Here is a 14,803-nt window from a genome sequence, read left to right as displayed (position 1 = left end):
TAATTATGGTATAGCAAGGTCTCCCTTTCTCCTTTAGCCCAGTTTTGACACTTGGAGATCAATCAGGTTAGTGATAATTAGAAATGGATTGAAATTTTAAATACTGCATCCAAATCTGTATTGAAAATTATATAGAGAAAGGATGGGTCCATTCATAGCACTGAATGAAAGTTGATAATACATAGTTAATTTTCTTGGGCTGAAAGATATCAGCAAAAAGYGCTCAATCTGATTTTGAGTGGAAAAGTATTCTAATAACTGTCTGCTAACATTTGCAGTCTTTCAGGGAGGAGGAGGATGTTAGGCAGCTACTTGGTACCTTAACTTTCCATGGATTCAGTAGGAAAGAGGTTGTTCAACACCATACCAAYCCAACTGTGGGTTTTTAGGTTTTTTTTGCCTCAATGTTATAAAATATGGAACTGAACACAGATACAGAGCTTTCTGGACTATTGTATTGTTTGGAATGCAGCAGAGTAGATTGGATCAATTTATCTGACATGAGGGACAATATATTTCATTCAATTTGTGTATTTTCAAAAAAAAATAACACCAACAAAACAATTTTGTAGTGTTTGCTGTTAAATATTCTCTGCTAAATATTCACTTTCCACTCTGGTATCATTGCTAATGCAATAAATAATCTCAAAATACTACAGAATGCTTAACACTTTTAAAACRTTTTTGCAAAACAGGATTCTGGTAGCAGAAATGTACTTTAAGTAAGGGACTTTAAGTGGGACTATAATGTAATTTTGCAAGGCACTAATGCCTTGGAGGGRATACCAAGTAGAAAGAAATCACCTTGGGGTTAATTTCAAGTTCTGTAGATCAAGAGCAGGTTCCATTGTGGTGATTTCTGGAGTAGCATGCTTAGACGGTAGCCTCCATAGAAGATTCTGTTGATCACGATGGCTGATATGCTGAAATGAATTGTCTTTATTCTCAAAAAAACTCCCTGCCCATGCTTTAGGACTGGGGCAATGTTTTAAGCTAGCAATCTTAGGAAGGGCTATGGTGATTGACTGTCATGAATACTGTGTTTATAATAGAAGATATATTTCAAGTTTCCGAACAAGTATTGATTTTTTTTATTGTGGCTTTTAATACCAAAAGCTTTCATACATTTAAAAATAATTATTGAATGCTATCTTTGCTGTGATTTAACACAAATATAATTCCAGCAGTAGGCATTGATTTTCAATATTGTCAAATGGCTTTCTGTCTTGCAATTTAGAATAAGTTATAAAACAGCATATCGAAGAGGACTAAGAACTATGTATCGGCGAAGATCTCAGTGCTGCCCTGGATATTATGAAAGTGGAGACTACTGTATACGTATGTACAAAGCTTTGATTCAGATGTGACAGTTAAAAGTGTTTATTTGGAGGAGATGTAGACAAATTAAAGATGCATCACAATAGTAATATTAAGAGCTGGTATTCAGAGCTGCTCAGCACCTGAAAGGTCCTACTAATTTCAGTCAGAATTGCAGATACAGAACATTTAATCTATATGCCTTTCAAGCACATAAGTAAAATTTCACTGAAACAACTAGGGAGAGTGTTTCTTGAATCAGACCTTACCCTGAAGAGTAATTTATCTAAGTATGCAGGAATTGGGGGAACTAAGAACACTCTCAGAACTGAACTTTTCCATAGTTTAGTAAGAAACATAAAGTTTCTGCCTCTTTGAAAGTGTGATTGCTTTTTAACCTAATTTTATTCTACTCCAGATAAGAACAGTTTAAATATCATTATGTTTCATATGATTCCTATCAATAATTTTGCTCTTTTTAAAGCTTCACAAATGTCTGAAGAGCTGTGTCCTAATCGCACTGTGTAAGCAAATAAAAAGCTCTGGAGTGTGTTGGGGCTACGAAAAGCAAAACAGAACRTTCAACAAAACCTGAGAGCGTTGTTAATTAAAAATGTCCTGTACTCTAAAATAAATGTTTTTCATTATTGCAGTTTTGTAAGTTTTCTGAGTAAGGATGCATTTGCTACACTATGCTTAAAAGGAATGGAAGCTGGGGATCTCTTGTCTACATTTTGTTAGAGTGGGATTATGACACAAGAAAAACAAGTTTTTCATCAGTATCAGGATCCAAATTTTATCGATAGATTTAGAATGCTATAGAATAATTTAAATGTGAAAATGATACTGTTATCTAGCTAACTTTAAATATCTTGACACAGTACTTTAAGGCTATATCTGTCTACCTCTGTTGGTGCTTGTATTTGAGTGTCTGTATTCTACTTGTAATATTTGCGCACCTTGAAAACATGAATGAACCTTAGTCTCATTTTAAATAGCCTTTGTGCTACAGAGTTCCCATAAAGAGGCTTTGGAGTGTGCAAAGTTGGCCAGCTCTTTCAGATAAGGAATTAGAATTAGCCTTAATTCACAGARAGAGGAACAATTTGAACTTTCAAAGTGCACTGTGTGACTCAAGTCCAGAAAAACATTTAACAGAACCCCCTGTCTTCACTGAAATCATCCCTATGCTGAAGTAGGTACTTAACTTTAAATTTCTGAAGTGTCAACATCACTTCAGTGGCTGTGGCACATAATATTATTACCAACTTGAACTTTGTGGCTTAAAGTCCTGTCTGGCATAGAGCATACTTATTTTCACTTTGCTCTCTGCAATGTATTGATTTTCTTTTTAATTGCCATACTGGTAGCAACAACAAAAGAATTTTTCAGACTCTCTGATTCTCTGAGAAGGCAGAAGTTCTTGCTTTATACAGGATATTAACATTTATTTTAAAGAGCTTTTTTCTTAGTATTATTCCTTAGCATTACCTAGCACATTTTGTCTTTATATTATGGAGAAAGAACAGTATACACCACACACCAAAGGTTTGCTAATGCAGAACAATCAGCATATATCTGATCAGAACAGGAGTTTCATGTTTAACCGGTGTAGATGATACTTCTAATCTCTCTGTGGGTTACATGTGCAAGAGTCAGGTCCTTGTATTTCATTATCTGCATGATCATAAATGCAAAGTGAATACCTCAAGAACATTTTCCATGTATCCTCTTCCTGGGAGGTCTGAGCAGTGAATGCAGCCAAGAGGGCAATGGTGTAAAGTAAGTAGCTCTACATCATGATTGATAGTAGTGTACTTRATCTTATTGTTTTGGTACTACAAGTAGCCTCATTCTTTAAAAATACAGCAAAACAAACAAACAGCCTCTGGCCCYGCAACAAACAATTTGGAGGCACAACAGTATTTAGATAATGCAATCCCTCCTTTTCCMATTTCATCTTTTTGTATGTAACATATCAAGCCCTGGTCCCATTACTTGTGTATTTTTTTGAAGATATGTTCCTTCTCTAACAAGCAATGTCTCTCATTAATCATTCTTTACTGAATTCCATTTTCATTCCTTGTGGCCCTTCCCTGCTTTTATCTCTTTCCCCAGCTCCCCTTTCTCAATTCCTTCTTTTCTTTAAAATGATGTTTTCTGCTGATATGTAGTAAGATAGTCCTGTAGTCCTGTCCCACATTTCTCTAGACATGTTTAGTGCTTGTTCCTATAATGGCAAATGCTACAAGAGAAAAGGCAGGAGACACCATCAGAATCATTCCACTTGTCTATGCTGTTGCAGAGTGGCATGGGTTGGAGATGAGAGTCCTTCCTCTGAGCCCCACAGGCATCAGAGGAAGGACGCTCCAGCCCTGCAGAGCAGGTTCTCCTCACTCAGCCAGCCCTTTACCATCTATTCCATTAGCAATCATGGGAGCCACTACAACATGGGGAGGAGAGAATACATCCCGCAGTGAGTCTGATGATCAAAAGTAAGTTTGATTAAAAAACAGTGTAGATTAAAGGCTAATTGGTTCTTCTTTCATTAATAGCAGTCTTTATTTCTTGCAAAAGTTAAATAGCTTTATAATTAACAGTGACATGTTTAGACTAGTGAAGGATGAGTTTAAATCTCGATTAATGACTCTTTCTTGGATTTTAAAGCAGGAGTGAAGGCTTTCTGCTACTGTTTTGATTTTTTCCCTTTTTGCTTACTATCTTCTTAACAGCATGTCAGATATATGGGGTTTTTTTAATTTGTCCTCCTGTTGGGACTTCCCAAATGGATTAGTAGTAACAAAATCTACCCTATTTTGTTCTAAAAGATCAGGTTAACCCAGCACCTTTTATTCTGTCATTTCACCTCTTGTGTCTTCTCCACACTTTTCGTGTCTCCTTATGCTACTGCCCCCTCAAATGTGGAAGTTAGAGACTAGATCAAATACTTTTTAATTTTTAATTGGTAAATTATAAATCTGCCCAATACATTGRTACTTAGGCTAAAGAGTTTTGAGGTATGAAACTGTCTTCTTTGTGCTGATAAAGGACTTAGAATATTTTCCAGTGGTATATAATATTCAAAATAAAGCAAAATAAATGAACTTAAAAAATTCTGCAAATATACATCTGCATTTTTCTTCCATTGATGTCTTAGAAATGGTTGGTACTGTCCTGATAGTTCTGTAAAATGATTCTCCCCTTTCTGAATGTGTTTATACGTGACATAACTTTTCACTGAGCTCTCCCTGAAAACAAACAGCATACTCTTGGTAGTAAATCAGAGCAGCTGTGATTTACTATACTTTATTTGYTAAGGTAAGCTTTTGGCAAAGCAAATGCATAAACTGCAGATTTTTTTTTTAATAATAACAGAGTTCAACCACCCTTCAAGGTTTTCRTAAGGATATTTTAAAATTATCCTGCCTAGATTAGTATCTGTGGTAGATAAAACATCTCTGAATACTTCTTGTCTACTTAAAAAAAAAAGTACGTGGCTTTTTTTGTGGATTTGCCCTTTGAGTAGATGCTAATTGAATATTTCCCTTTAAAAATACATCAGGTGGAAAGAACCCCTATATACTAAATGGATATATTTTTGTCTGAAAGACCAGTGCTTTTTTCAGTCTGTCCTTTTTAATCCTATTCTTGCGGTACAGATAAAAGAGAAGTTTATTCTAGGTAACAAAGGGTCAGAGACCAAAGCATCAGAAAAAGGAAGACGGGACAGCAAACAGCATCTAATTATATCTGAATCTTTGACAGAAAAAAMCAACCCTGAAAAAAGTAACACAAATCTGGGAATTCACCTTTTCTTCATAGATTGAGAGTATTTTAAACAGTACTATTTTTTACTCTCATGCCATACATTTTCTTTCTAACGTATAAATCTATGCAGTGTGACAGGATTTAATAGTGACAGGATTAGTGATTTAACAATCTTATTTGGTGCCATTTATCTGTCACATTTATCTGAAACCAGGCAAAATTCGGTTTTGTTGTAAATTGACCATTTCATGGTTCTTTCTTTTCGTGGTCAAGATAGTATTGATCTCAGAATGTTTCTCAACATTCAGCTTTCCACATAAAAATTGCYGCAACCATGATGAGGGCTCCTTTGTTTCTTTGACAGCTCTTTTTATAGAGAAATTCTTGGTCTCATTGGCTGGATCTCAATCTGTCACCTACAGTGGTAGTTCACTGAGGCCAGAATTTAGGGACATTATTATATTTGCCTGTGGTTATTTGCTCTTCCTGTCAAAGAGCTCACGTCTGACACCTTTCAGGCACATTAAAAAAGAAATGTGGAATGTTATTTTAGTAGTTAACGTAGTGAAATTATGCAAATTTGGGAGCTGATTTCTATCAGGGTTTTAAATAATGTTCCATAAATGGTGTAATCCTTAATGGACATGCAAACTTCATAGTACAAAGCATGTTTTTATATTTCAGTAATATGCAAATTCATGCCTCAGGATTGCATTCAGATTTGTAAGGTTGCATGTCTTTGRAAAGGCTCCTTCACTGGGGCCATACGGCTAAATTGCTAAACATCTGTACTATAGAAGTAACAATTTGAAAGCTTCCTGCCATCTGTATGAATTACAATACTGCAATGTGTATGTTGCAACAACACACCAACACCACAGTCAAGTGCACTTATGATGAAAAGAAAGATAATAGCTTACGTGATCAGTGCAAAAGTTGTATACTTCTAGAAAATGTTGAATCAGCAGTTTAAGCATCCTGAATATTCATAATGTTTGCTCATTTGTCAGATTTGTTGATCATCTTAACTTTATTAGGCAGTAGCTCATTAACATTTTAGAAGAAATGTTGTTCCCCACTTCTCACCTTGTTTTTAAATTTCTCTTGGCCAGCATTCCTGTAACCTGAAAATATATTGTTTGAAACCTGCTGGACTTAGGAAATATATTTTTCTTATCTTTATAGACACACATTACAGCTGGTGCTGGTGCTTTTTGTAAGAGCCTTACTGTTACATTATTCAAGTACAGCATTCTGTACATCAATAATGCAACATAAATTAAGGGAAATGATAAAGCAGAACATAGATACTTTGTATCAGGGGACATTCTCTCCCTATTTCTTTTTCTGATCTGAGATATATGAACACAGGAAAATGGTGTGGAAGGCCATTCTGTGTAAAGGGCTATTAATTGTAGAACTGAAGTGACAGTGGGTGACACTTAGAAATTCCTCTTTTTTATGTGCATTTAAGATGATTCCGTATATTTTTTCCACCAAGTAATGTAGGGAAAATTACTTGGGCCCTGTGTCCCCCATAGGAGGGGAAAYTTTCATTGGAACTAAGAAATTCTAATTCTAATAGTAGAAATAGTAATAGTAGTCTTACTGATACGTGGTGACTGGAAGGAATCCCTGCTCTTTATTAAATGAGCAGGTGGGTTGATGAGAAAGAGCAGAAGCACCATGCAGCAGAACTGATTATCTGCCACAATTTCTACTGTGTAGCTGAGTGTAACCTGAGGGCCATATGTCAATGTCTGGTATACCATATTACAGAATGTAGTTCTGCTCTGGAAGTTAATAGTTTAACCCAGACTGCATTCAGGCTTTGCCGTAATCTCAGTGTTTCTCACTTAGCTGCCATAAAATTTCACATAAGTTCTCCTATGTCAACTGGACCCTTCTAGGTTATAGTCATTGACAAAAATTCAAAAAGATACAGGAGAACTTCTGTGCATCCTATTTAATTTGCTTCAAATCCCTCAGATGCTCGCTCTGTGAGCTAAGGAAGTTCTCGGTTGTACTGCTGAAGTTAGTCTACTCTATTTTTCATTGCACTCATGGAGTAGTTCACAGCCTTGCAACCAGCAGAAGCYTTTGCTTATTCATTTTGAGCACCTTGGGAGGCAGGTATATTTGGACAGGAAGAGAGGGCACCAACTTTGAGTGGGTCAGTTCATCCTGTGGCAGAGATAAAGACATTGGGAAACTATTTAGGCTAAAGACATCTCTTTGATGGGAAGGTGCAAAAATCAATTCTCATCTCCCATAGATCATTTATTTGCAGTCAGCTTCTGAATGCTGATGGATTTACAGTGATGTTAGTGGGGAGTAGTAATGGAATAAGGGAAGGACTTACAGAAAAATAGGCAGTAGAGGGAGAAGCAGCAAAATGTTCATGCAGGGGAATGAGGACACCATGAAAACAGAAGGTATACTGAAGCTTTATTATGTCTCAAGGGGCTTAATAAATATCAGAGGAAAATTATGCTGATGTTACTGGTAGTCAGAAAAAGATCTAGACTGTTGCTCCATAGGTCGGCAGTAAGAAGGCTTTTCTGGCTGCTCTGGGCAATCCCAGTTTGGTCAGTATAAAAGCATGCTGGGAATGTGGACCCAGCAATGGGTCCTGGATCCAGGAGTACTCACTAGTGTTCATGTTAATGTCCCAGACACCTGGAAACTTCAGCAGGCTCAGAAACAAGGTGCAGGAATCATGGATGTGAATTTGTTATTGAATTCAAAGAAATAGTTGTATAAAATTTAGTCCATTAATTTATCCAATTTTAGCAAAGGCAGGTTGGTCCCTAACCGCTATAATTCAGTGCAGGTTCACTGTGTTTGGTGGACATCCTCAGTTACTTCATCCTCATAAAACTTATTTAATATCTCTGGTTCCTGTCCTTCTTCTATTATTTTAATGCATCCCAATGTTGTTATGGCAGTTTGCCTGGATCTTGAATGATGTGGAGGGCATCAGTGCTAATCTATAGTAATTATGTTAAGCTAAATGGCATGGTCCCTCCTATGATGGTGGTATCCGTTCACTTGCATGGACCTATAAAAACAAGATACATGAGTGAATTCCTTTTCAGCACATGTACACACAGGACTTTTGCCCTTTAGCATCTTCTGGAGTTGTGTGCCTTCAGAATATTTTTCCCTCCAAAAGAATTTGAAGTTCGTTGAGAGTCTGGACATGTGGGGAGCTGGGTTAACTTTTTGAAATCAGTAAGGTCAGAAAACAGAAGGATATGTGAAAYGAAACATGTTTAAAATTAAAAATGATTTCTTGACCACTCCTTTACATCCTTCTCCCATTTAATAGATTTATTTCTCTTTTGTTCTGAAAAAGTTTTAAAGCCTAGTAAAAAAGAAGGTGGGAAAGAGAGAGAAAAAAGAAGAATAACCTAAATCAAGATGGCCTTTAAAAAGGGCTCCTGGTATACATAYAAAATCTGAGCTAGCACCTTTTTCACTTCCTTCTGTTCTATTTTCCTCYGGATGTTATCCTGCCCTGCCCAGTCACAGGATAGTGTCAGACAGCAGCTCTAACCATCAACGAAGCTATCACTTGTAGGGGATAATTCTCAGGCAGAATCCTTGTTGACTGAATAATTAGAGCTACTATAACTTGTGCCAGATCTAAGCTCCACTTGCCCCTCATCCTTCATGTCTAGTCTTGTAAGGTTGAAACCATAAATAAAAATGAATTGATGTAATTACAAGCATGTCTGAAGTGCATACAATAGAATAGTAGCCTAGTATAACCATGCTATAGCTGATAAAACATAGAACCATAGAATCAGGAAGATTGGAAGGGACCTCTGGAGATCATCTAGTCCAACCTCCCTGCTCAGCAGGATCACCTAGAGCATGGTAGACACGGTTGCCTGTCCCCAGGCGGGCCTTGATTATCTCCAGAGAAGGAGACTCCACAGCCTCTCTGGGCAGCCTGTKCCAGTGCTCCRTCACTCTCACAGTGAAGAAATTCCCCTGCATGTTCAGGCAGAACTTCCTGTGCTTCAATTTCTGCCCATTGCCTCTTGTCCCATCCCATGGGACAACTGAAAAGAGTTTGTCCCCATCCCCTTGACACCCTCCCTTCAGGTACTTGTACACATTGATAAGATCCCCCCTCAGTCTTCTCTTCCGTACTCATCAATAGGGTCCTCATGAAATCTCTTTATGCTTTTTTGGTCTTTGCGTCTCTTATCTTTAACAGGGACAGGGGACTACTTTGAAAACTGATGTGAACCAATCTTTTCAATTATTTAACTAATTTAAGAACCTGCAAGAGGCTGGGGTAGTGCTGGCGGCTGTCTGGGCTGGGTCTGTGGGCCTTGCTGATGCTGCTCTCTGTTCTCTCAGCCATCTATAGCAACAGCCATGGATGCYTGGAGTATGTAAAACTGTGCAGGCGGAGGGAGGTGTCTGATTTCTTGGGCACATGTACTTATAGATCAACTACTCCCTATCTCCTCTGTCAAAGGAGTGAGAGTAGCTTGAAACCTTTCAGATTGAATTTGGCCCATGTGTTGCATATTAGACTTAGGGGCACTCCTTTGTGCTTTCTTCTGTAGAAAACATGTAAATATCTTTCATGTGACCTTTTGAAATACGTGCACCTGAAATGATTACTTCCTCTTACCAATCCTCCTAAATACCATTGACATTTTTAGTAAGAATACCAGATAAGCCTGCTACATGAAACATTATAACATATATCAGTGCTGTTTTCTCGTATCCTGGCTAATACACAGGAGTGGATTTATAAAGTGGGAGTTGTAGTTCCCCTAACTCCCCCATTAACTTTTCTTTGTGTGGAATGTACTCCATGTCTCATGGTAGGAAAAATATCATTTCAAAGATATCCCATCACTTTTGCAGCTGCATTGCAAAAAAGGGTTAGCTACTAAAAAAAAAGTTAGCTACTATGTAGTTTAATACAAATAGATAGTGCTCTTTTATAAACAAGTCTTCACAATATGTAGAAAGAAATCACATGTGGTAAAATAAAAAAATACCAGTGACTCTGAGGCACAAATTGTTTAGAGCCAAAGTGTAAAAAGTATTAAGGTGCCAGCTGTGCGGAAGATCACTAGGTGACTTTAGAAAATAAGTAAATAACTTTTTTCCTATTCAACCCATATTTTGCATGAGGAACATGACTTTCAGAGATGTTGARCACTCTAGCTTCCACTAGCTTATCTGGGAATTATGTATATACACTATTTCTAAGTAGCATTAAACACTGCAACAGTAAGAAGTGTCAGCTGTTGCTATCAAAGCAACAAMTGAATTGTAGACTGAGTTGTAGTTTCATTTGGATGTACTAATTCTTAATGCAGCTTCATATAGCTTAACATCTTCCTGAGACATTCACAACAGCTGCTTTAGTGAAGCAGGTGATAGTGAAGCAAAACAGCAGGAATTCTGCATGGGCCAAAAAGAGAGACCATCACAGTGCAAAATGGCTAGTGAGAATGGGCTCAAGATGCCTAAAGTGCACACAGATGGCAATTTTAAATTTGCAATAGAACCAACTAGCAAATTAGTGTTCATTTCTGGTTCCCTAGTTCTCAGTGAAAGAAGAGGAGGATGATGTCTGACAAATTGACAAACATCTGTTAATGTGTCATAATCCAGTGCAGTGTAATAGTATTGATCAGACTCAAAAAGTTAATCAAGAGACAGACAGTAATCTTTTAACCAAGAACCCACCRTGGCTACTTGCTCTAGAAACAGATATTCTTCTTTGACTGTTTACATAGACATTGCTTTTCTCTTTCTTTTAGAGGATGATAACATTCCACTTTATATTTGTATATTTTATTGTTGCACATGCTTTTCACTTTAATGTATGTTTCTTAAGGCTCCCCAAGGAAWTTTTTCCTGAAAATTCAGTGCATTACAGATTTGATCATAAGGTAGTTTTTGAATARTTTATCTTAAGCTCAGTATTTTTATCATAGATATTCATTTTTTCAAACTTCACTTTCTCTAATACAGCAAGTTGAGCAACATTTTCAATCTATTTAATCCCAAAGCTTTCCTTCTATTAATCAAGATTTTTCTTTTCTGAATACTATGATTTACTTGTATTACTGTAATGCCCGGAAGTCCATTTGCGAATTCAAATACCACTAAAAGATAGTCTGTACTTGAAAGAGCTTGCATTTTAAGTATATAGGTTGAGTCAAACAGACTCTTTCTACTAAAGAAATAAGAAACTACACACAAAACGTTTTATAAGTATTCTTTAAAAGATATTAAATCTGATATTCATTCAACAAAGGCAAGTGCAAAGTCCTGCACCTAGGGAGAAATAACCCTAGGCACCAGTACAAGCTGGGGGCTGACCTGCTGGAGAAGAGCTCTGCAGAGAAGGACCTGGGAGTGCTGGTGGATGACAAGCTGACCATGAGCCAGCAACGTGCCCTTGTGGCCAGGAAAGCCAATGATCTTCTGGGGTGCATTAGGAAGATTGTTGCCAGCAGGTGGAGGGAGGTGATCCTGCCCCTCTCCTCAGCCCTGGTGAGGCTTCATCTCGAGTACTGTGTCCAGTTCTGGGCTCCCCACTACAAGAGAGACATGGAGCTACTGGAGAGAGTCCAGCGGAGGGGCTATGAAGATGATCAGAGGGCTGGAACATCTGCCCTGTGAGGAACGGCTGCGAGAGCTGGGCCTCTTCAGCCTGGGGAAGGGAAGACTGAGGGGGGATCTTATCAATGTGTACAAGTACCTGAAGGGAGGGTGTCAAGGGGATGGGGACAAACTCTTTTCCGTTGTCCCGTGTAACCACAAGAGGCAGTGGGCAGAAATTGAAGCACAGGAAGTTCCACCTGAACGTGCAGGGGAATTTCTTCACTGTGAGAGTGATGGAGCACTGGAACAGGCTGCCCAGAGAGGTTGTGGAGTCTCCTTCTCTGGAGATCTTCAAGGCCTGCCTGGATGCAACCGTGTCTACCATGCTCTAGGTGAYCCTGCTGAGCAGGGAGGTTGGACTAGATGATCTCCAGAGGTCCCTTCCAATCTTACTGATTCTATGATTCTACGATTTCAGTTACAACAACACAGTACTTACTTAAAACAGCTCTGCTGAAGCAAATACTCGCTGGTATGTAGTTCAAGACCTAGTACCTCTCCATCTATATTCAGAAGTGTCAGTTTCCAGAGAATTCTACAACTTAAATGGAATTCCTTTTAAACTCATCATTAAAATGRTCCATAATGATTATTTTTTGCCCTCAGTTCTGCATTATATTTTTGTTTATGCAAATACTACCTAATATTTACGTTATAGTAAAGGGCAGGCATCCTGAGAGGCATTCAGTAGCTTCTGACAGTTTAGTTACAAGTTTTTATTTCCAAATCCTTTCTTCTATTTTCAGGCAACAATATGAATCACAAGAATTAAAGAATATATTTTACCATGTCTCATTAGCAGGATGTTTCTCTAGACAATTAGTCATTACTGAGAAATAGGGCTTGATCCCGAAATCAACTGACCTCCTGCAGTCAAGAGTTAGTGACAGAAATTTTAAATTAGTGGCTTGAGATTAGAATCAGCCCTGCAATTATACAATAATTTATTTCTTAGGTCTTTTTTGCAGTTCTTTACAATAAGTAACTCTGAAACACAGGTGATCCATTACTATAGTTCTTCTGAAAAGTGAGGATATTGTCTGCATTTAAATATTCCATTCTCAGTAATGTTAGTGTAGCTCATACATTAACATGATCTTCAAAMAGACTATATTTCTATCCTTGATTTCATCAGGGTGACCTTCATTTGCAGCATGTAGCTTGATCTGAAATGAAATCTGAAAGGCATTGGTCCTCTAGGRCCCTTGCCATATAATAGCCTGGCCTCAATGACAGATTTGCCTTTAGAAATTTGTCCATATTCATCCTATTTTGGTGAGAAACAAAGAAAAGGATTTTTGTTAGATTGGCTGGRTAAAATTTGGAATAAGAATGAAGAGATATCTTCTTTGAAAAATCAGTACTTTATCCGATGTGCTACAGGACTAAAAGTCATCTAGGGGAATCAGAGTAATTTAGTTTTATTTGGTGTTGTATTGCACAGCAAAGATGGCCAGAACTATCATGCAGTCCAGACATCTTGATCTGTCTATTTTTGATCTTTTAGAAACAACATTTTTTATACACCCATCCTCACTTATATACACAGTATATATTCTTTGCCTATGAAAATCAATCTACAGTGGAGCCGTGTCATTTMCTGGCAGAAAATGGAATTTTCTTGGTGTAAGACCTGTAATTCAGGCAAGTCAGTATTCAGAGCTATGGACATGTGGCCATGCTAYCAAAAATAAATATTTCACAGGAGCTGGAATGTGGCAGATTTTGTACACAAAGACATTCACTTAATGTTCTGAGGGAATAACCTGTTACAAAATATGCAAATRCTATAATTTTTAGGTGAATTCCAGAAAACAAGGCTAGGTGGCTTCATTACTAAATTAGACTATTTAGGCCTAAGGCCTGCTCATGTCTTTCTCACTGTGTTTGCTATAACACACCTGAGAATCCAGCCCTTTGCAACTGATGTTATAAATACTTTTTGGATAATAGCTCATTTACTTTGACACTGTCCTCTATGCTTCTCTCATCACTGTCTAAATCAAACAGACACTCAGCCAATGCTGGAAACCCTCGTTCTTGGTCTCTTTGAGTGATACTGCTGTAGTAAGGAAACTGAAGTAACTACATTTTGAAGCAAGGCAATAGAAAATTATACTCAACTAGGAATGTTATTTATTTCTGGCTTATCATTCTTAGTTAATTTCTAACTTTGTATTTCTCAATTAGGAACTCACTTTCCATTCCAACACATCTCCAAGGAGAGCTCAGCTTGTGAATGAAGCTGCCTGTAGCTATGACTAGTGCTGTTGGAGAATGGTCATCTTTCAGCAGTCTGCCGCTATCTGCCATCATGGGTAGTTTGGAAGATCAAATTATGTTTGTTCTTCTTCCATTAGATTTGGCTGTTTCTCCATATGGTAGGAAAGATGAAAGACCTAGAGATCTTAGGTACCAGCTTCTCTCGTATTCCCAGGCAGGGAATTCTCTGGCAACAAAGGCAGAGAATTTTTGTCCCCTAAGGCAACAAAAAGAWTTCCCCTAAAGTCAAGAGCAAGAGGACTGGAGAGTTCTTCCATTGGTTTTAACACTGGAGGGAAAACTACTTCTTCCCTCTCCTGTTCTCAGTAAAAACCGRACCTGTGCTGGCAAATCAATTTTTGACTGCAGTGAGTTTTGATGGACTAAGATCTGCTAGATCACACCTGGGAATGTAAAGAGTGAGAGAGCGCACTTAAGAGTAGATGTTAATATTTCTGCATTGCTTAGGAAAAGACAGTAGCTGTCTTACTAAACAGGCAATATAAAGTGCAATTGTAACAACCTTGCACTAAGTCTGCTAGTGGAATGAATCAAATTCCAGGAGAAAATTAACTTATGAAAATGTGTTTCCTACAAATTGTTTGAAAGAGTTGATCAATTGACTGAAAAGGAAGGGGGATAGAGAAGGGGAGAAGGAGAGAAAAAGTTTTTCTGGGTCATAGATTGTGCTCTGCTGATTCAGCATCTCTCTTAACCTCATTAACAAKTTGAACTAGTGGTAATGATTGTTTTGAACCCTGCAGTGAGGCAATGGAAAATCATTTACCAGAAAATGTTAAATGCT

The 14,803-nt window shown here is 37.7% G+C and overlaps 1 protein-coding gene across 1 annotated transcript in view; it reads left to right on the top strand.

Annotated features, from left to right (window-relative positions):
• Positions 1-14,803, top strand: part of MEGF11 (multiple EGF like domains 11) — a 275,408-nt gene that overhangs the window by 75,557 nt on the left and 185,048 nt on the right. The window contains exon 4 of the mRNA XM_085305434.1: positions 1,238-1,338. Within this exon, the coding sequence (XP_085161560.1) occupies positions 1,238-1,338 (101 nt within the window). The remainder of the gene's footprint in view (positions 1-1,237; positions 1,339-14,803) is intronic.

This window comes from Rhea americana, unplaced genomic scaffold (assembly GCF_003343005.1).
Source record: "Rhea americana isolate MKP2758 unplaced genomic scaffold, rheAme1 scaffold_22, whole genome shotgun sequence".
Taxonomy (NCBI): domain Eukaryota; kingdom Metazoa; phylum Chordata; class Aves; order Rheiformes; family Rheidae; genus Rhea; species Rhea americana.
This window is presented reverse-complemented; position numbering and strand designations above follow the sequence as displayed.